The 23483-nt window shown below is 43.1% G+C and overlaps 1 protein-coding gene across 1 annotated transcript in view; it reads right to left on the reverse strand.

Annotated features, from left to right (window-relative positions):
• LOC138677011 (adhesion G protein-coupled receptor E3-like) overlaps positions 1-23483 on the reverse strand; it is a 148397-nt gene that overhangs the window by 29910 nt on the left and 95004 nt on the right. The window contains exons 7-10 of the mRNA XM_069766787.1: positions 18239-18361; positions 15345-15415; positions 14435-14515; positions 10572-10761 (exon numbers count right to left, since the gene is read on the reverse strand). Of these exons, the coding sequence (XP_069622888.1) occupies positions 10572-10761; positions 14435-14515; positions 15345-15415; positions 18239-18361 (465 nt within the window). The remainder of the gene's footprint in view (positions 1-10571; positions 10762-14434; positions 14516-15344; positions 15416-18238; positions 18362-23483) is intronic.

The raw sequence follows: 23483 nt of genomic DNA on the forward strand, positions 1-23483 counted from the left end.
CCACAAACGCCGCGTCCTGCAGACTCAAGAGGAGAGGGACCATCCAGCTTGTTATCTGCACACAGTTCCTGCATACATGATGGCATGGGGCAGCATTAGGGCCTATGGAAGCGGCAGCTTGCATACCTTGAAAGTCATTATCAATGTGTTAACTTTATATAGAGGTGTTAGTCCAGCATATGTTCCCATCCAGACAACGTCCATTTCAGGGAAAGTCTTGTAAAATTTGGAAAGAGTCCGGATGATGAACCAGACGACTGCAGTTCAGACCAATTTAAAACATTTGACGCATTATGAAACCAAAAATCAAGAAAAAAGACCCAGGACTTTTGAGCAGCTAGAATTCTCCCTGACAAGAACGTGACACCATTTTTCTCCCAAAACTCCAGCAATTGGTCTCCTCACTTTCCAGACGTGTGCAGACTGTTATAAAAAGAATAGGGGATGCGACACAATGGTAGACATGCCCTTGTTCCAACTTTTTAAAAATATATTGCTGTACAATAGATTTCCAATTCATTGCATTCCTGTTTTCTTTCCATGTTTCTATGTTACACAGCGTCATACTTTTTTGGGGGGAATTGAGGTTACAAAAAAAATTAAATATATTTGGTGATGGTGCATTTGTAAAATTGAAGTATAGCAAAATATAAAATTATCTAACCGACTGTGAACTCCGGAAATATAGAAAAACAAAACTCCAGAACTTTGGTTTTTCATTTGCTAATTTTACGGATTGCCTGCCTCTGCCAGTTTGTATCATTGTTCATTAGATCTGTCCAGTATTTTTTTGTTTTTTATTATGTGCACTGGTTTGCCTTGTTCGTATTTAATTATTAATAAATATACATTTTTTTACAGAATTTCTCTTTGCATTTGTGATTACTTATTCATTATTAATGAGTTATATTTGGGAATCTAAAGCTCTTGTTTTTGTTCTTATGTATATTACGTGGGCTGTGCTATATACTACGTGGCTGGGCAATATACCATATGCCAGTGTGGCACCGCACGCACTCTCGTGCTTCTCAAATTATATTATTTCTGTCTCTCTGACACTCCGGTAGCGTTGTCGAGCGCATGAGGTCTTTATGAACTCAAATCCTGAGTCTTGGGATTGAGTTCTGAGACTCCTTGCTTGCGCTCTTGGTGTGGTACCGCGGCCCTGTGATGCAACAGGGTTCGCTTCCTTCACACAGGGTGAAGTTAACCTATGTGTGTATTCACATTGTACCGCCATATCGTCCGTCTCTACTAGCAGCAGTTTTCACCTGCACAGTGGACCTCAGACTGCGAACGCACCTAATACCTTTACATCTTAAACTTGGTGCGTTCCGCCAGTCCTAACATAATACTAGCGCCAAGGTCTGGCTAGTAAATGGCGTACGATCAGCGTTTACAGCGGCACATCCAGCAGCTGGAGGGAAGGTTGGCGGCTCTAGAGCATTCTACCTCAGCTGTGGATGTCACTGCTGTCACTGTTCAGGCTGCTGGCGTGGCTGCAGCTACCTTGTCCACTACCACCCCTGTACCGACTCTATTTCGCCTCCTGCTACCAGAAAAATTTTCTGGTGATAGTAAGTCTTGTAGGGGTTTCGTGAGTCAGTGCTCTATACATCTTGAGCTTCTGGCCTCTCGTTTCCCTACAGAGCGGGCAAAGGTGGGGTTTATCATGTCTCTCCTGTCAGACAGGGCGTTAGAGTGGGCTACGCCGCTGTGGGAGCGTAGCGATCATGTGGTGCAGAGTGCTCCGTTATTCCGGAGCACTCTGAAACAGGTCTTTTTAGGACGGATAAAGCCCTTATTCCTATATTTTGGAGGGGGCTGGCTGACCACGTTAAGGATGCCCTGGCCACTAGGGAGATTCCCGCCACACTGGAGGAATTAATAGCAGTATCCACTCGTATTGACCACCGTTTTTACGAGCGGAGGTTGGTGCGAGCCCAGTGTAGGCAAAGGTTTCGGCTGGCTCCCACCTTCGCCAAACCTTTGGAATCTCCAGTGCAGGCTCCTGAGTCACATGAGGCCATGGAGGTGTCACGAGCGGGATCTAAGTCCCGGACCGCTCGTGCACTCCAGGTTTGTCATGCTTGCCAGCAGTTAGGACATCTTGCCACCAGATGTTCCCAGCGGTCGAGGAAACGTCAGCGTCTAGTGGTAGTAGGTGGAGGTACACTAGACACGGCGACGTTTGCCTCCAAATTGTCCTTTAAGGGGACAATATTATGATCAGGTGGCCTTGGAGCAGCATGAAATGACCTTCGCTGGAGCAGTGGTAACTTTACTGACCGCAAACCCTGATCCTATCATCGCAACTAGAAGTAGCCATGGGGTGTGCCTAACCAGACCTAGACACCTCGACACAGCCTAAGGACTAAATATCCCTAAAGATGGAAATAGGAAAACTCTCTTGCCTCAGAGTAGACCCCCAAAGGATAGGTAGCCCCCCACAAATAATGACTGTGAGTAGGAGAGGAAAAGACACATGCAGACAGAAAACAGGGATAAGCAAAGGAGGCCACTTCTACCTAGATAGGAAAGGATAGTACAGGATACTGTGCGGTCAGCATAAAACACTACAAAATATCCACAGCAGAAAAATACAAAAACTCCACCACCTAACTAAAGATGTGGAGAGTATATCTGCGACTCCAGCGAATCCAACTAGACTGAGAAAAACATCAGGCACAGTCTAGCAGGAACAAAATAGAAACAAGATCAGCACAGAAAATAAACACACAGCAGTGTGTCTAAAAAAATGAAGCAAACACTTATCTTTGCTGAATTGGCAGCAAGCAGGAGAGGCCAGGCAGAGGACCAACACTTCCAAAGGAACATTGACTACTGGACTAAAGAGTCCTGCACAGCTAAATACCCCAGTCAGAATTGCAATTAGCAGAAACACCTGTCCAAGACTGCTGCTCAGGAATAACTGCACTACCATCAACAACCACCGGAGGGAGCCCAAGAGCAGAATTCACAACAGACAATAACGTTAGGCTCATCCTCCCACTCGGTAGAGCTCTGCGTGGATTCTGGGGCGGAGGGCAATTTTACATCTTCTGCCTTCGCCCAACGTCACGCAATACCCCTGGCTATGCTACCTCAACCAGTAACGGTACGAGTGGTGAATGAGTCGACACTGCCCTCACAGATAACACACCAGACCATCCCTTTTACTCTGTCCATGTCGCCATCCCATCAGGAGATTATATCTCTGCTCGTCATTCCTGAGGGAATTGATGAGGTCCTGTTGGGGATACCTTGGCTATGGTACCACTCTCCTTACATCGAGTGGTCCTCAGGCAGAATTCTGGGATGGGGTGAATCTTGTGGGGGTAGGTGTCAGAGGGAGTGCGTTCAGGTTGCTACTACAGAGGTACCACAGATCTATCCTCTCTCCCCAAGCAATATTGGTCTTATGCAGACGTGTTCTCCAAAAAGGTGGTGGAGACCCTTCCGCCCCATCGCCCCTATGACTGTCCTATTGATCTCTTGCCTGGTGCTGAGCCTCCCCAGGGTCGAGTCTATCCGTTATCTCTCCCGGAGATGGAGGCAATGTCTCAGTACATTCAAGAGAATCTGGCAAGAGGGTTCATCAGGAAGGCAGTGTCACCTGCTGGGGCAGGGTTCTTGGTCACATATCTGCAACATTTTGTATCTGCTAGGCAAGATGACTGGGCATCTTTGCTATCGTGGGCGGAGTTTGCTCTGAACAATGCTGTAGCCGACTCCACTGGGCAGACTCCATTCCTCCTTAACTATGGTCAGCATCCGTGGGTACCTGTGCCCATGCCCGTGTCTTTCGCCGATTCCAGGGTGGCAGACTGGGCTGTGGAGGCACGGGACATTTAGGATCGCACTCAGGATGCCATTCGGGCTTCCAAGGAGAGAATGAGGTCCTCTGCCGATGCACATCGGCGCCCCGCTCCGACTTTTGCTCCTGGCAACTTGGTGTGGCTCTCCGCCCGTAACATCAGGCTGCGAGTTGAGTCCACTAAGTTTGAGCCTCGCTACTTAGGTTCTTTCAAGGTCCTCAAACAGGTTAACCCTGTGGTCTACCGTCTGGCCCTTCCTCCACGCTTGGGTATCACCGACACCTTTCATGTGTCCCTCTTGAAACCCGCATACATGTCCCGGTTTTCTGAGTCATTTGCCAGGACATCGGGTTCGTCTACGGATGATTACGAGGTGAACGCTATTTTGGGGTACAAGGTGGTACGTGGTAAAAAATTCTATTTGGTGGATTGGAAGGGTTATGGCCCTGAGGACAGGTCCTGGGAGCCTGTTGAGCACATTCGGGCTCCGCAGCTCATTGCTGCCTTCGAACGTAGCGAGGCCCAAAGAGGAGGGGGCCCTAGGAGGGGGGGGGGAAGGGTAATGGTCTCCCATTCTTCTCTGGCCGCAGTGGAACCTGCTCAGCGGAGACGTCAATCCCAGCGTCTCGCTCAGTCTGACTCTGTGCTAAGAATTACTGCTGCGTTTCCTGCTTCTACCATTGAAGTCAGTGCTGGGCAGCGGCAAGCAGACGCTTCTGGGACTAAGTCCTGCTTTTCACGTTCTGAGCATGCCCAGAGTAAGATCTCTCAGTGGAGATCGAGGGTCACATGATCAGATACTGCAGCTAGGTCATTGGTTCTTCTCTGAAGGTCCTAAATGTGCTGCAACTATTTAAGGCTCGCATGGCCGCATGGCCATGCGCTAGTATTGACTTTTGTAAACGTGTGTGTGTTGTGAGTGAAAGTCGTTTAAAATCCCCTCCCTATTGTATGACTGCTCGCAGAAGGTGGATGATTGCTATCTAGCGCCCGACTTAGCCATCAGCACGTTACACACATTACAGCCTCTAATTGCTGTGACCGGAGGACCTGGAGGAAATCCACGGAAACACGAGCATACAAACTCCTTGCAGATGTTGTCCTTTTGCTTTTTTTTCTGGCACCCTTCCAAACAATCCATATTTGTTTAGTCCTTTTTAAATTGTACTGTCATGAACTTTAACATTTCACATGCTAACTGAGGCCTTTAGAGTCTGAGCTGCAGCATAGTCTGACCTTGGAGTGAATTTGCTGGAATGTCCACCACTGAGAAGACTGTAAATTAGTCTGAATGTTTTCCACTTCTCTATGTAGAGAGATGAACTGTTCATTGTTTGGAAATGGGCTTAAAACCCTTCCTAGATTGTTGAGAAGGAAATATTTCTTCTTCAAGATCATTGATTATGTCTTTCCTCCTTGGCATTATATTAACAGACACCTGAATAACCTAGACCAGCAAATTGCTAAACCTTCTGTTTTTATGGAGGCTGTCACACTTGCTGAGGAACCATTAATCAAGGTCATTTGATTAATAAGATTTGGAGGCTACTTAGTCTCTTAATCCCTATGAAAGCTATCAGTGTGCCTAATTTTTCTTGCAAAGCTTCTTCATTTGGGCAAGGTTTTTGTTAAGCTGACAATTACATGGTGTAATTTGTCATAAGTTGGTGTTCATCTGAGATTGTGTTTACCTAATTTTAAGACCATCAAAGGACCATATTTTTTTTATTATGTTCTCATACGAAAAACCACAGAATGCATAGAAGGTATATTTAGTTTTATATATACAGTATATACTATAAACCTTTTTTTTAATTGTTTGACATGATTTGGTTCTTCACCCTAATTAGTTAGGCTGTGAAAATCAAACTCAACTCAAACTCAAATTCAAATAGGCTTTATTGGCAGGCCCAAATACATTTATTGTTCCCAAAGCAAGGAAAATAAATGTGATAGGGGAGGGGATTGGGGATTATGGGAATGGGGTGTTGGGGGCACAGTTTGGGAAATAGTAGTCCATTTAGTGTTTTACGCTCCTCTCAGCTTATGGCATATTGTGACGTATTGGGCGGCGATCTCCACTGTTGATTCCTCTTCCCCCAGGAGGATGCAGAGTTTCCTCTCCTCGTCCATGGATGGGAAGTCCGGATTGTGAATGGAAAGTCTCTGGAAGTGGGAGGCCCTCACTGCTGAGTATTTGTTGCAGTGGAGCAGGAAGTGCGCCTCGTCCTCCAGTGCCCCCAGCTGGCAGTGTTGGCACAGTTTGTTCTCCCATGACTTGTATGTCTGTCGGTGCCGCCCTGTTTCCACATCTAGACTGTGGGCACACAGTCTGTATAGACTCAGGATCTGCCTGTCTTTGGGGTAATGTAACCTCTCCAGATATGGGGCCAGAGTGAGTTGGAACGCCAGCCAGGGCCATGGGCTACTCGGTACCGGGTCCGGTCGGCTCAAAGAGGGATGTCAAGGTGGCGGTGACCCGGTCTGTGGCCCTGGGCGCCCATGTTAAAGGAACAGTCTTTAAAGGGGTTTTTGGAATAAAGTTTGTTTGTGACGTCACCTGTGGTATTTGGTCAGTAGGGACCGATGCTGCTTAAAGGGATCCTCTGGGGTGATGTTATGGCGCTAAATATTATAACTTCCCACAGGTGAAGTAGGCCCGAGGGTTCCTGGTGTGTAGATGGAGATGGTGAATGGCGCAGTAAAGAATGAAGACACAGGTTTGCAGTCTGTTTACCGGGTTTCCTGACTGTCTCAGGCAGCCACAGTCCAGGGTACCAGATCACAGGTACATGCAGGGTCCGGCTGGCTTGCAAGCAAGTTGGGAGTCCCCTTTACCAGGTGGAGATGAAAGCCTTCCTCATAGCGCGTTGGTATTGTAGTCCCTTACTGCCTATGGCTTCTAGCAAGGTCCTCACAGTTCCTCTCTGTCCTCCATAAAGGTAGGACACAAACCCGTATGACAGGTGACTCGAGCTTTTTTATAGGGTCTCTATCATGACCCGGGCTCTATGTGCCACTGTGCCTCCTGGGTGTTAAAGCAGACAGGTGATTTGTAATCCAGCTGTCCTGCCGGTTTCTGCTGTGCCTCCTAGAGTCCGACACAGCCTCGGTCTTCCGGCTACCGGTATCTGCGCTCTGCCAGGGAGGTAGCCAAATCGTTGCTATGCTCCCCTGGTGTCACTCGCCTGTACTTTTCTCTCCTGCACGTTCTCTACAAAATGTTCGTTCTTTGGTATCTCTTAATCCTGGAGCTGCAGCAACTCTAGCTGCACGGCCCTTAACACGTCTCTCTGCCTCAGACTGCTCCAGTCTGCTGTCTGGCACCAAACTGACTTCTCTGGTCTCCCTGGACCTACTCACTTTCCCTCCAGACCAGAATGTATTTATAGGGGAGCCACCCTTAATCCGGGATCAGAGCTCCCCCTTCTGGCCTGGAGTGTGAACTGTTGCATGTTTGTGTTTACCTGGTGAAAGATATCCTTCCTTGCTTCCAAGCATGACATCACTCTCCCTGTGAGGAAAGCAATGCCACTGTAACAACCAGGACCCTGGGGTGTTACATAGTCCCTCCGTAGTGACTGGTAGATAGTCACTTTCTGGGAGTTCTCTAATTAACTCTCCCAACCCTCTATGTATTGCATCTTGCAGCTCTCTGAGATCTTCTTTATTTCGGCTTTTGTCAGGTTGTGTTGCTGACTATGGCTGGACTGTCTTCTGGGGTTCGTGGCTTGCTCTGGGCTTTGGCTCAGTAGGGCTTTGTGATGGTAGGAGCTGGGGTTGCTGCTCTGTATGTGCACCTGGTGTGATAGCGCACATACAGTGATAGTGAATGCAAGGAAGCAGTTTGGCAGATGTTAGGATTCTACACTATTATAAAAAGTGGCGTAAGTGCAGCCCAAACACCAAAGGATCAGCTAGCACAAGGCTTGAGTAGAACCCACACCACCATCCATTGTTTTCTGCTACTGTTTATTAAAGCTTATGCTCTGTCAGAAGAGGTAACTGCCAAGAATTATCACACCGCACGTAAATGTGAGTTTTACTTAAACAGCTCCCGAGTTTTCTGGATTTTTACTACTTCTCAGGTGCATCACCTAAAAACAGACAGGAACAGCACTGCTGGTGTAACTGTTTGGGATAGAACAAGGAGCAGGTAATTTGGCCGTCACCATCTTGGAGGTAGTTTTCTCCCAACAGATCGTCCTTCTTGCCCTAATTCTCTAATCCTACACTCTACGTGTGTCCTGTCAGGATTCTTTTATTAAGTAGTGGCTGAAGTAAGAACCCATTGGTACCAGGTGATCATCCTTTAGATAAGGGCCTCCAAAGCTTGACTACTTAGATGTCACATGACACAAGATCAAAAAACTGACCGTCACATCCAACCAAAGACTAAGTGTGAACAGGTGCTGAACCTAGAGTCACCAACTCAAATACAGTCAAATAAATAAGGCAGCACACTGCGGCGCTAAAACATGCAAGCATGTAGCATGAAAATTGAACTGCATTACTGCACTAGAAATATGAAAAAATGAGAGCGTTTAGCGAATAAATTGGCCAATTCATGTGGACCTGGTAGCCACATTAGGGCATCTCTCTTATACCAGGTCCTACACTTTCCTTTCCTCGCTGAGAATAAACGTCTTCATCTGAATGGGTACCTGTGAAACCTCTTCTGAGACTAAATTTCTCTCTTTCTGTGGAGGGGTAATGGACCTTTTGAAATTTGTATTCACTAGCCTTCTGACTGAGCACTCCGCCTCTTAGCCACAGGTGTTTTAATCGCAGCAGGTCCATTACAGGAACTAAACGGGAATAGTGAGGATTGGTTGAGAAAATATAGTATGTTTTATATTTTTTGCTTTAGACGATTTTGTGTGCATTTTTTTTTAATTAGGGATGAATAAACCTCTTAAATTATAAAGCTGATTTTGATCTGTAAAACCAGTAATTGGACAGCGGAGACAAGGAAATGGTGGGTGGAGAGAAGTGGACTGGCTGCAGCAATATATACTGCTATGATATGTACAGTTAGGGCCAGAAATATTTGGACAGTGACACAAGTTTTGTTATTTTAGCTGTTTACAAAAACATGTTCAGAAATACAATTATATATATAATATGGGCTGAAAGTGCACACTCCCAGCTGCAATATGATAGTTTCCACATCCAAATCGGAGAAAGGGTTTAGGAATCATAGCTCTGTAATGCATAGCGTCCTCTTTTTCAAGGGACCAAAAGTAATTGGACAATGAACTCTAAGGGCTGCAATTAACTCTGAAGGCGTCTCCCTCGTTAACCTGTAATCAATGAAGTAGTTAAAAGGTCAGGGGTGGATTCCAGGTGTGTGGTTTTGCATTTGGAAGCTGTTGCTGTGAGCAGACAACATGCGGTCAAAGGAACTCTCAATTGAGATGAAGCAGAACATCCTGAGGCTGAAAAAAAAGAAAAACATCCATCAGAGAGATAGCAGACATGCTTGGAGTAGCAAAATCAACAGTTGGGTACATTCTGAGAAAAAAGGAATTGACTGGTGAGCTTGGGAACTCAAAAAGGCCTGGGCGTCCACGGATGACAACAGTGGTGGATGATCGCCGCATACTTAATTTGGTGAAGAAGAACCCGTTCACAACATCAACTGAAGTCCAGAACACTCTCAGTGAAGTAGGTGTATCTGTCTCTAAGTCAACAGTAAAGAGAAGACTCCATGACAGTAAATACAAAGGGTTAACATCTAGATGCAAACCATTCATCAATACCAAAAATAGACAGGCCAGAGTTAAATTTGCAGAAAAACACCTCAAGAAGCCAGCTCAGTTCTGGAAAAGTATTCTATGGACAGATGAGACAAAGATCAACCTGTACCAGAATGATGGGAAGAAAAAAGTTTGGAGAAAAAAGGGAACGGCACATGATCCAAGGCACACCACATCCTCTGTAAAACATGGTGGAGGCAACGTGATGGCATGGGCATGCATGGCTTTCAATGGCACTGGGTCACTTGTGTTTATTGATGACATAAGAGCAGACAAGAGTAGCCGGATGAATTCTGAAGTGTACCGGGATATACTTTCAGCCCAGATTCAGCCAAATGCTGCAAAGTTGATTGGACGGCGCTTCATAGTACAGATGGACAATGACCCCAAGCATACAGCCAAAGCTACCCAGGAGTTCATGAGTGCCAAAAAGTGGAACATTCTGCAATGGCCAAGTCAATCTCCAGATCTAAACCCAATTGAGCATGCATTTCACTTGCTCAAATCCAGACTTAAGACGGAAAGACCCACAAACAAGCAAGACCTGAAGGCTGCGGCTGTAAAGGCCTGGCAAAGCATTAAGAAGGAGGAAACCCAGCGTTTGGTGATGTCCATGGGTTCCAGACTTAAGGCAGTGATTGCCTCCAAAGGATTTGCAACAAAATATTGAAAATAAAAATATTTTGTTTGGGTTATGTTTATTTGTCCAATTACTTTTGACCTCCTCAAATGTGGAGTGTTTGTAAAGAAATGTGTACAATTCCTACATTTTCTATCAGATATTTTTGTTCAACCCTTCAAATTAAACGTTACAATCTGCACTTGAATTCTGTTGTAGAGGTTTCATTTCAAATCCAATGTGGTGGCATGCAGAGCCCAACTCGCGAAAATTGTGTCACTGTCCAAATATTTCTGGCCCTAACTGTATATTTTTATATGACAGTACCGTATATTTTTTTTATATTCATTAGGGCTCGGTTACACATCTACTCACCTAGCTGGGTTGTGTTGATGGTTTGGGTCCTTGGTGCATCCACAAAAGACTTCAGCACTAAGCTCTCCACATTTCTTAGGATGTCTGTAGTTAGTTCACCAGCATCTGTGCCGTCATCCGTGGAGTTCTTGTGCTTGTTGAGTATGTCATTGAGGTTTATTGTGTCTATTTTAAGTTGTCTTTTGGCTTCCTAGAGAAAATAGCATAGTGGTAGTGTGCAGAAATAAAGGGTTGCTCAACTTTTTGGTCCCTTGCCTCCCTGCTTCTTGCATTGAAAGAGGTTGTATAAGATACAGTGGGGCAAAAAAGAATTTAGTCAGTCAGCAATAGTGCAAGTTCCACCACTTAAAAAGATGAGAGGCGTCTGTAATTTACATCATAGGTAGACCTCAACTATGGGAGACAAACTGAGAAAAAAAAATCCAGAAAATCACATTGTCTGTTTTTTTAGCAATTTATTTGCATATTATGGTGGAAAATAAGTATTTGGTCAGAAACAAACAATCAAGATTTCTGGCTCTCACAGACCTGTAACTTCTTCTTTAAGAGTCTCCTCTTTCCTCCACTCATTACCTGTAGTAATGGCACCTGTTTAAACTTGTTATCAGTATAAAAAGATACCTGTGCACACCCTCACACAGTCTGACTCCAAACTCCACTATGGTGAAGACCAAAGAGCTGTCAAAGGACACCAGAAACAAAATTGTAGCCCTGCACCAGGCTGGGAAGACTGAATCTGCAACAGCCAACCAGCTTGGAGTGAAGAAATCAACAGTGGGAGCAATAATTAGAAAATGGAAGACATACAAGACCACTGATAATCTCCCTCGATCTGGGGCTCCACGCAAAATCCCACCCTGTGGGGTCAGAATGATCACAAGAACGGTGAGCAAAAATCCCAGAACCACGCGGGGGGACCTAGTGAATGAACTGCAGAGAGCTGGGACCAATGTAACAAGGCCTACCATAAGTAACACACTACGCCACCATGGACTCAGATCCTGCAGTGCCAGACGTGTCCCACTGCTTAAGCCAGTACATGTCCGGGCCCGTCTGAAGTTTGCTAGAGAGCATTTGGATGATCCAGAGGAGTTTTGGGAGAATGTCCTATGGTCTGATGAAACCAAACTGGAACTGTTTGGTAGAAACACAACTTGTCGTGTTTGGAGGAAAAAGAATACTGAGTTGCATCCATCAAACACCATACCTACTGTAAAGCATGGTGGTGGAAACATCATGCTTTGGGGCTGTTTCTCTGCAAAGGGGCCAGGACGACTGATCCGGGTACATGAAAGAATGAATGGGGCCATGTATCGTGAGATTTTGAGTGCAAACCTCCTTCCATCAGCAAGGGCATTGAAGATGAAACGTGGCTGGGTCTTTCAACATGACAATGATCCAAAGCACACCGCCAGGGCAACGAAGGAGTGGCTTCGTAAGAAGCATTTCAAGGTCCTGGAGTGGCCTAGCCAGTCTCCAGATCTCAACCCTATAGAAAACCTTTGGAGGGAGTTGAAAGTCTGTGTTGCCAAGCGAAAAGCCAAAAACATCACTGCTCTAGAGGAGATCTGCATGGAGGAATGGGCCAACATACCAACAACAGTGTGTGGCGACGTTGTGAAGACTTACAGAAAACGTTTGACCGCTGTCATTGCCAACAAAGGATATATTACAAAGCATTGAGATGAAATTTTGTTTCTGACCAAATACTTATTTTCCACCATAATATGCAAATAAAATGTTTAAAAAACAGACAATGTGATTTTCTGGGTTTTTTTTTCTCAGTTTGTCTCCCATAGTTGAGGTCTACCTATGATGTAAATTACAGACACCTCTCATCTTTTTAAGTGGTGGAACTTGCACTATTGCTGACTGACTAAATACTTTTTTGCCCCACTGTATGTGAAATGATTCCTACAGACGCAGACACTAATTCACGTCCGTTTCCAGTGCTGCACTCTGCCGATAAACTGTTTGTATTGACTGCAGATATCAGAGCCCACATTCCCCACGTTACATCTGCAACCAATCATTAGCTGCAGTGGTATATGGCCCAGGACCAGTGATTGGCAGCAGAAATAATGTAGAGTAAGGCTTCTTTCACACTTGCGTCAGTACAGGTCCGTCGCTAAGCGTCGGCGCGACATACCGACGCATGTTGTGAAAATTTGGCACAACGTGGGCAGCGGATGCAGTTTTTCAATGCATCCGCTGCCCATTGTAAAGTCGCGGGGAGGAGGGGGCGGAGTTCCGGCCGCGCATGCGCAATAGGAAATGGCGGATGCGACATACGAAAAAACGTTCCCTTGAACGTTTTTTTGTGCCGACGGTGCGCCAAAACACGACGGATCCAGTGCACGACGGACCATGGCCATACGTCACGATCCGTCGGCAATACAAGTCTATGGGCAAAAAACGCATCCTGCGGGCACATTTGCGGGATCCGTTTTTCCCCAAAACGACGCATTGCGACGTATTAAAAATGACGCAAGTGTGAAAGTAGCCTTAGAAGAAGACTGTGACGTCTGCAGTCAATGTAAACAGCATATTGGAGGAAAGCAGTGGGGGTGCGGTGCTGGGACGGAGGTTGAGTAAGTATTATTTCACAGTTTTAGAGCTATTGCTGCTTGTGTGAACAAAATTCACATATTAGACAATCTTTTTATGTAAGAAAACTGTCATCCTTTAAAGGGAACATCTCAGTAAGATCAATCATCACAAACCATATACAATGGCATGCAGGTCTTTGAATTTTAAATCCATGGACACCTATATATCTTTTATCTGTTGCTGCATTCCCAAGAAATTAGCATTTCATTTACATGAAAATAAGGCATTAAGTGCTCTGGGCATCACAGAGCACTTAACCATCATCTGCCTTTGGAGATTTTTCCCTGTCCAGCGCCAGCATCTTTAGCTTGATTGATAGCGCAGTCTGATTTCCTTCCCTGATGCTTGACATCACACAGACAGTAAGGTATCAAATAGGCTAAAGAAGTTGGTGCTGGAAGGGGGAACAACCTAGAGATGCAGAGCCTTGGGATGTTCTCTGTCATGCACAGAGCACTTAAAGCCTCATTTACATGTGACTTAAAATATTCATTTCTCAGGAACTCAGCAACAGATAGAAGACATAAAGGTGTCTATTGATTTCAATGTCAAAACCTGCATGTGCATTAATATGGTTTAGGAGGCTTGTACTTACTGACAGACTCCCTTTAAAGGGATTGTACTAAGACAACGCCTTCTCAATTTCTATTTCCCCCCCTTTGGTGCTGGCGCCATTCCAGCTATTTAGTCGCTGGGTCTCCCTGGTGTCACGTGACCTTGTTATCTCATGTGAGCATTGCTGCCAATCAGCAGCCACTAATGGGCCGCTTCACTCACACTTCCATCAGATGAAACTGACATCTGGAGGAAGTGAGAGAAGCAGCAGTTCTTCCTCCAGAGGGTCATTACGTCTGAAGAAAGAGGGAGGGAAGCGGCACATAATCACCGCTGAGTGTCTGCAGGGCTCACGTGACATAATGTCACAAGAGCCCTGGGAACGACACTTGCATCATATGTGAGTACAGGCTGTTTTTATTTTACATGGGGGAATATAGTAATAGAGAAGGGGCTGTCCGAATAGTGGAAACCGCTTTAACTAATTCATGGCAGCATTACGTGAAAGCTCACAGTAGTTTTTTAGCATTATAGACTGTATTGTAAGGCATGGTACTATCACATGGACCATACATGGCAGTAATGAATGCATTTTTTAAGCTCTGTATTTTTGTATCTATAGCATGTAGACAGTATATAGATCTAAATGTATGTACCGTACTTTTATATAGAGATTTAATCTCTTTGGACATGCTCACCTCTATGCTTTTATTGCTTTTTGAATGACAGGAAGAATTAAAAATCTGAATTGTGGTCAGCAGCACTGAGCAGGCAGCGTCCTGCAAGAAAAAAACATCGCCCATTATTCGTCACAAAAAAACAATAGTTTACATGAACCTAGAAGATTTGTAATACCGCACATTCTTTCTTACAACGTATTTGGTACATAATAAGGGCTCGTGCAAGAGCGTATTTTCGGTCCGAGCACGATCTGACAAAACATCGGATCTCACTCGGACAAATGTTATTCTATGGGGCCGTGTACTTGTCTGATTTTTCTCTAGGACCGAATCTGTCCCAGGAAAAAAAATCCACAGTTGGCTCTGATCAGATCATACTAGGCCATGCAAGTCAAAGAGTCCATGGATCTCATCAGACTGCACTCGGATGACATCTGAGTGCAGTTTGATTTTCACGGGTTGACAGAATGGAGAAGATAGAGACTTTTTTTTTTTTTTTACCTATCTTCTCCTTATTCCAGAAAATCAGATCGCACAATGAATAAACTTTGATCAAATCTGTGCTAGAATACTCCAGGGGTAGCGTCGTGTGAGTATACACTGACAACTTCTCTCGTTCTCTTACTTGTGTAGAAATACTAATATTCTTGCTTAATTATTAATAAACTGAAAATAAAATATCATCAGGCAACATACTACAGGGTATATTCGTAGATTTGTAATTTATTTAATTTTTTTCCATAAGTAAAAAAATCACTAATGAAACCCTGATGGAGATCAAATCCAAAACATAGATGAACAACAGCCAGGTTTTTTTTTTACAGAAGTGAAAAAATCACGTCTGAATGAGGCCTTACATTGGGACCTTGCAAACATGGCAAATAACTGCTAAAACGAAGCAACATATCATTACAAAGTAAGTACTCACTGGTGGAGACATCTTATCACATTCCTCCTTTTTCTCCAATTCTGAACTACTAAATTCACATTTATTCTTCACTTTTTTTGCCAAAAAGAAAAAAATGGAGAGCAAGTTACCAGCAGGCACTTACAGTGAATATCACAGCCATAAATTTACCAATCCAAAACATAACACTGGAAATGTAGAAAATTAAAACATTCAGCACATAATTATTCTGGACCCTCAAAGAAAGAGAAACAACTCCCAGCAACCACCAAATAGAGTTTTTGAAGAAGTTTTAAAGAGTAACCGTCATTTTAATTTTTATTTCATAAAGCAATAATACACTTGATAATAAGAAACTTTGTAATACATCTTATCAGAGAAATCAGCTTCTTTGACTGCCAAAATTAATCAGTCATTATCAAAATTCTCAATTCTGAGATAAAATCTGTATTTGGTGAAGCGATAATGATGGGGGTTGTATTCAGCACCCGATGTGTACGTTGTTGTGTAAAATAAAGAATTAAATAAAAAAAGGCGTGGGCTTCCGCGTAATTTTCATAACCAGCAGAGGGAAAGCTGATCGCTGGGGGCTGATGTTACTAATTTGGGAAAAGGGACAATATCCCAAAAGGTTAATAGCAGATCACAACTGTTAAGTTAGCCTTTACTGATGAGTTTACAGGGGACTCCAGAAAAAATGACATAGGGTCCCCCTATAATTAATAACCAGCAAAGGCTATGCAGACAGCTTTGAGATAATATTAATAGCCTGGGAAGGGGCCAGAGATATTGCCCCCCCTCCCAGTCTAAGAACATCAACCCTCAGCCGTCCCAGAAATGGGGCATCCATCTGGCTCTTAACCTCGCTCTTCCCACTTGCCATGTGGCGGTGGCAAGTGGGGTAATAGGGTTGGGGTTGATGTCAACTTTGTACTGTCAGGTGACATCAAGCCCACTGGTAAGTAATAGAGAGGCATCTATAAAATGCCCTCATTACTAAGCCTATAGTAAAAGTTTTGAAATAAACACACAACCTGAATAAAATCCATTATTTGAAATAAATACTCCCCAACCCTCTTTTTCCCTTTAATTACAGATAAAAAGAAACGAGTAAACAGCCATATTCCTCACCTGTCCAATGAGAAGATTATTTTTCATTGAATTCTTAATTTTACACAAAGTGGGTGCCTAATACAACTCCCATCATTGTTGCTTGGTCACTCTGATCTTCAACAGCCGGTGCCTGGGATCAGCACAAACTGTACCGCTTTTTCCCAGGCACCGGTACGTGTCCCACGTCATTTTTTTCCTTTAAATTCTTAATGTTACACATGATGTACACAGCGGCTGCTGAAAACAACTCCCATCATTGCCGCTCGGTTGCTCTGATCACAGGGAGACCAAGCGACAATGATGATTGCTGCCTTCAGCAGCCAACGCCTGGGATCAGTGTGAAATGTATCTTTTTTTCCCAGGCACCGGTACATGTCACGCGGATGTGGAAAACCTGACATATTCGCACCGCCATTAGATACAATTCTTCCAAAAATAGAGTTTACTTTATTAGACAAAAAGGTACTATGTATATATATATATATATATATATATATATATATATATATATATATACCTGACAAATGGCACTTAAGGAATGAGAAACAAGTGATATTCTTGTATTTTACTCTATTTTCTAAAATTGACTTATGTTAATGTTATTTCATTGAAGATGATTGTATAAACATGCTTTTTCAATAAAAAGAACATTGAAAGAAAGAAAGAAGATACAATTCTTCACTGAATACAGATTTTGCCTCAGAATTGAGAATTTTAATAATCGCCAATCAATTTTGTCAGAGATAGAAGCAGACTTCTCTGATGAGATATATTAAAAAGTTGCTTTTTCACATGTACTATTGATTTATTAAATACAAATTAAAACAACGGTTATGCTTTACGTTTTGATCAATATTCCATCCACACATAAAACTGACATGTTTCAGACGTGAAACCCGCAACACAGGTCAGTTTACGCTGAGCAAAATAAAAACACAGTGGGCAGGAGATTTCTATTATTAATCCTATCCACTTTGCTGGATCTGCAAGACGCTACGGTTTTGATGCAGCAAAAATTTGTGGGGTCAAAAACTCACCAAAAAATTAATCGTGTGCACACAGTGCAAAAAGGTTGTCTGGATGGGGGACTGCCAGTCAGCATCTCTGCTGATCAGCTGTGTGATGGAGCCCCGGGACCAGTACATCTTTGTCTACCTCCACAACATCTACGTAGTAGGTACAATATGGTGCTGGGTATTGCAGCATTGTTCTATTGAAGTAAATACCTTGTCTACCCTTAGTTTACGGTGTGGTACATGTTAAATGTTAACGATTTGGTGACTACAATCTATTAATCGATTTGGTGACAACACTGGCAAAAAAAGTCAACTGAACTGTGATCCAGTTGTCACTAAAGCTCCAAAGATGTTTGATATTTGGCTGCAGGTCACAAGTCACACGCAACTTTACTTCCATAGACGTCAATGTGGGTATGAGACTTGCATGTGACCTGTGTGCGTTTTGGCTTTTTATAAAGTCAAATTGCACCACTAAAGTAACAAGCTGCAAAAAAAAGTTGTCAAAATGTTTTTGACCTGTGGGGGACTTGCACTAAGTAGCCCTCAATTTGGCAGGACATTATTATGTTAAGGTGGATCCAAAGACAAAAAAGAACCCAAAATTCCATTTTTGATGAACATCAATGAGAAAGCACAGACCACAACATCCCTGCTTGGCATAGGATAAAGTCACTGTCATCCAATCAACATAAATAAAAAGTGTAAATGAAATAAAAGGAATCAATAAAGATTTTGTCCGGCAGATACAAAGGAGGAAAACAAGGAATGTAAGGTTGTACTCACCTACACATGTGTTGGAAACATTTGTGAATCCATCATCACACGTACAGTTATATGAGCCGTGTGTGTTGCGGCAGACAAAGTTAGATCCACAGATTCCTGGGAAATTCTTGCATTCATTTATATCTGTGGAAGGAGATAACAAGGCAGGGTCATACGTGGATATTTTGCTCTGGAAGTGATTGAAAAGTTGATGACAAACTAACATCAATTTACATTTGTTTTTACATTTCACACTGGATGACTCCCAATTAACTACAACTGGGCAACATAGCGCCAATGCCAGAAACATTATGGCAAAGTAACACATGCTCCTTGAATGGCGGACGTCCTTAGTTTGATTGTTCAAATTTTTTTTAAATAAAGTTAGAAAATCAGTTAGAAAGACACCGGTTCAACTATTACACTAGTTCCAGGACTCCGGACTGTTTATAGCCAAGTTCTTAAAAAACAGAAGTAATGGTAGCACTCAGTATTTTATTCCGTGTAGTTAAAATCAGCACAGACGGCAGCCTGGAATGTCTGGATACATAGACAGGAACAATAGACATTTCACCCCAGCAACGCGATTCTTCCTGGTACCTGAATACCACCCCAAAACACATCCACGTGTATGATTGGGGAAACTTTGCAAATGTCACATTATCTAGAATTGCACCAACTTGTAATCAGGAGATAAAGCAGGGTGAAATTCTGACTTACACTGGCCCCCTTGGATTTGGAGCTTGTGAGGAGCCACGTCCCTTGTATCGGTCGGCATGCTACTCAAGTCATGGACACCACTTAGAAGAGGTGCCAAATTCATTAAGTAGCATGCGCTGTGTACTCTGTGACGTCTGGGGTAGCACAAGATTGCGCTACTTCAGCCTTGATGAATCAGCCCCAATGTCTTAACAACAAGTGAAATATAGAAAGCTTATATCCATCTTCATTATAAAACCTACCATTCCATTCATGAAAGAGCATTGACCTATAGTCAGTTTCTTAGGGCTTTCTGTGGGATGTGGTGGATGAAAAAATTCCACATTTTTAGGTATTTTACAACTGCATTGCCAAAAAAATTGTTTTGTCATAGCTTAAAAATAAGCTATTGCATCGATGATTACTTAGTTATCATCAGCCTCATTTTTGGTGAAAATAAGGATATCCTTGATATTAAATGGAGTGAATTCCCCCTTTTTGTTAGTTAATTTTTTCATTCCCATCTTCCAAGAGCTATACGTTTAATATTTCTCTATGCATATAGTCATATGAGGACTTATTTTCTTGTGGAAGAGTTATAGTATTAAATGAAACTATTGATTTTACCAATCCAATTTACTGGAAAATGGGGAAAATATTTCAAGGGTGGTGAAATTTTGTCTTTTTATGTTCATTCTGCAGTGAAAAATGTTCTATCCTTTATAGGTGCTTAAAATGACACCTTGACACCCAGGTTCCTCGAAACCCAGTTTAGCTCCACTTGCTGCTGTTAATGGCAGATGATGGCACAGCCATCATCTGCCGGTAGTGATGCAAGATTAGCTTCTGAGCCTGCTTGAAAGACAGGAACTCGACATTTGAAGTAATAGTACATCATAGCTCTGAAAGGGCTTAACCCCTTAGTGACGGAGCCAATTTGGTACTTAATGACCGAGCCAATTTTTACAATTCTGACCACTGTCACTTTATGAGGTTATAACTCTGGAACGCTTCAACGGATCCCGCTGATTCTGAGAAAGTTTTTTCGTGACATATTGTACTTCATGTTAGTGGTAACATTTCTTCGATATTACTTGCGATTATTTATGAAAAAAACGGAAATATGTCAAAAATTTTTAAAATTTTGCAATTTTCAAACTTTGTATTTTTATGCCCTTAAATCAGAGAGATATGTCACGAAAAATAGTCAATAAATAACATTTCCCACATGTCTACTTTACATCAGCACAATTTTGGAAACAATTTTTTTTTGTTAGGGAGTTATAAGGGTTAAAAGTTGACCAGCAATTTCTCATTTTTACAACACCATTTTTTTTAGGGACCACATCACATTTGAAGTCATTTTGAGGGGTCTCTATGATAGAAAATAACAAAGTGGGGCACCATTCTAAAAACTACACCCCTCAAGGTTCTCAAAACCACATTCAAGAAGTTTATTAACCCTTTACGTGCTTCACAGGAACTGAAACAATGTGGAAGGAAAAAATGAACATTTAACTTTTTTTTGCAAACATTTTAATTCAGAACCATTTATTTTATTTTTACATGTGTAAAAACAGAAATGTAACCATAAATTTTGTTATGCAATTTCTCCTGAATACGTCAATACCCCATATGTGGGGGTAAACCACTTTTTGGGCGCACCGCAGAACTTAGAAGTGAAGGAGCGCCGTTTGACTTTTTCAATGCAGAATTGGCTGGAATTGAGATCGGACGCCATGTCACGTTTAGAGAGCCCCTGATGTGCCTAAACAGTGGAAACTCCCCACAAGTGACACCATTTTGGAAACTAGACCCCTTAAGGAACTTATCTAGATGTGTGGTGAGCACTTTGAACCCCCAAGTGCTTCACGGAAGTTTATAACGCAGAGCCGTGAAAATAAAAAATCGCTTTTGTTTACACAAAAATGATCTTTTCGCCCACAAATTCTTATTTTTACAAGGGTAACAGGAGAAATTAGACCACAAACGTTGTTGTGCGATTTCTCCTGAATACGTCGATACCCCATATGTGAGGGTAAACCACTGTTTGGGCGCACCGCAGAGCTTGGAAGGGAAGGAGTGCCGTTTTACTTTTTCAATGTAGAATTGTCTGGAATTGAGATTGGACGCCATGTCGCGTTTGGAGAGCTCCTGATGTGCCTAAAGAGTGGAAACCCCCCACAAGTGACACCATTTTGAAAACTAGACCCCTTAAGGAACTTATCTAGATGTGTGGTGAGCACTTTGAACCCCCATGAGCTTCACAGAAGTTTATAACGTAGAACCGTGAAAATAAAAAATCGCATTTTTCTACAAAAATGATCTTTTTGCCCCCAAATTTTTATTTTCACAAGGGTAACAGGAGAAATTAGACCACAAAAATTGTTGTGCAATTTCTCCTGAGTACGTCGATACCCAATATGTGGGGGTAAACCACTGTTTGGGCGCACCGCAGAGCTTGGAAGAGAAGGAGTGCCGTTTTACTTTTTCAATGTAAAATTGGCTGGAATTGAGATCGGACGCCATGTCACGTTTAGAGAGCCCCTGATGTGCCTAAACAGTGGAAACTCCCCACAAGTGACACCATTTTGGAAACTAGACCCCTTAAGGAACTTATCTAGATGTGTGGTGAGCACTTTGAACCCCCAAGTGCTTCACGGAAGTTTATAACGCAGAGCCGTGAAAATAAAAAATCGCTTTTGTTTACACAAAAATGATCTTTTCGCCCACAAATTCTTATTTTTACAAGGGTAACAGGAGAAATTAGACCACAAAAGTTGTTGTGCGATTTCTCCTGAATACGTCGATACCCCATATGTGAGGGTAAACCACTGTTTGGGCGCACCGCAGAGCTTGGAAGGGAAGGAGTGCCGTTTTACTTTTTCAATGTAGAATTGTCTGGAATTGAGATTGGACGCCATGTCGCGTTTGGAGAGCTCCTGATGTGCCTAAAGAGTGGAAACCCCCCACAAGTGACACCATTTTGAAAACTAGACCCCTTAAGGAACTTATCTAGATGTGTGGTGAGCACTTTGAACCCCCATGAGCTTCACAGAAGTTTATAACGTAGAACCGTGAAAATAAAAAATCGCATTTTTCTACAAAAATGATCTTTTTGCCCCCAAATTTTTATTTTCACAAGGGTAACAGGAGAAATTAGACCACAAAAATTGTTGTGCAATTTCTCCTGAGTACGTCGATACCCAATATGTGGGGGTAAACCACTGTTTGGGCGCACCGCAGAGCTTGGAAGAGAAGGAGTGCCGTTTTACTTTTTCAATGTAAAATTGGCTGGAATTGAGATTGGACGCCATGTCGCGTTTGGAGAGCCCCTGATGTGCCTAAACAGTGGAAACCCCCCACAAGTGACACCATTTTGGAAACTAGACCCCTTAAGGAACTTATCTAGATGTGTGGTGAGCACTTTGAACCCCCATGTGCTTCACAGACGTTTATAACGTAGAGCCGTGAAAAAAAAAATCGCATTTTTTCTACAGAAATGATCTTTTTGCCCCCAAATTTTTATTTTCACAAGGGTAACAGGAGAAATTAGACCACAAAAGTTGTTGTGCGATTTCTACTGAGTACGTCGATACCCAATATGTGGGGGTAAACCACTGTTTGGACGCACCGCAGAGCTTGGAAGAGAAGGAGTGCCGTTTTACTTTTTCAATGTAGAATTGTCTGGGATTGAGATCGGACGCCATGTCGCGTTTGGAGAGCCCCTGATGTGCCTAAACAGTAGAAATCCCCCACAAGTGACCACATTTTGGAAACTAGACCACCCCATGGAACTTATCTAGATGTGTGGTGAGAACTTTGAATGCCCAACTGCAATAGTTGTTGTCCAATTTATCCCGAGTACGCTGATGTGCCATATGTGGGGGTAAACCACTGTTTGGGCGCACGGCAGAGCTCGGAAGGGAAGGAGCGCCGTTTTGGAATGCAGACTTAGATAGAATGGCCTGTGGGCATTATGTTGCATTTGCAGAGCCCCTGATGTACCTAAACAGTAGTAACCCCCCACAAGTGACCCTGTTTTGGAAACTAGACCCCCCAAGGAACTTATCTAGATGTGTGGTGAGAACTTTGAATGCCCAAGTGCTTCACAGAAGTTTATAATGCAGAGTCATAAAAATAAAAAATATTTTTTTTCCACAAAAAAGATTTTGTAGCCCCCAAGTTCTTATTTTCCCAAGGGAAACAGGAGAAATTGGACCCCAGAAGTTTTTGTCCAATTTATCCCGAGTACGCTGATGCCCCATATGTTGGGGTAACCCACTGTTTGGGCGCACGGCAGAGCTCAGAAGGGAGGGAGCACCATTTGACTTTTTGAGCGCAAAATTGGCTGTCGTTTTTGGAGACCCCCTGATGTACCTAAACAGTGGAAACCCCCCAATTCTAGCTCCAACCCTAACCCCAACACACCCATAACCCTAATCCCAACCTGATCCATAATCCTAATCACTAACCCTAACGATAATCACAACCCTTACCCCAAAACAACCCTAATGTCAACCCTAACCATAACTCTAATCAAAACCCTAAATCCAACACACCCCTA

The sequence above is a fragment of the Ranitomeya imitator genome, chromosome 4 (genome assembly GCF_032444005.1).
Source record: "Ranitomeya imitator isolate aRanImi1 chromosome 4, aRanImi1.pri, whole genome shotgun sequence".
Lineage (NCBI taxonomy): Eukaryota > Metazoa > Chordata > Amphibia > Anura > Dendrobatidae > Ranitomeya > Ranitomeya imitator.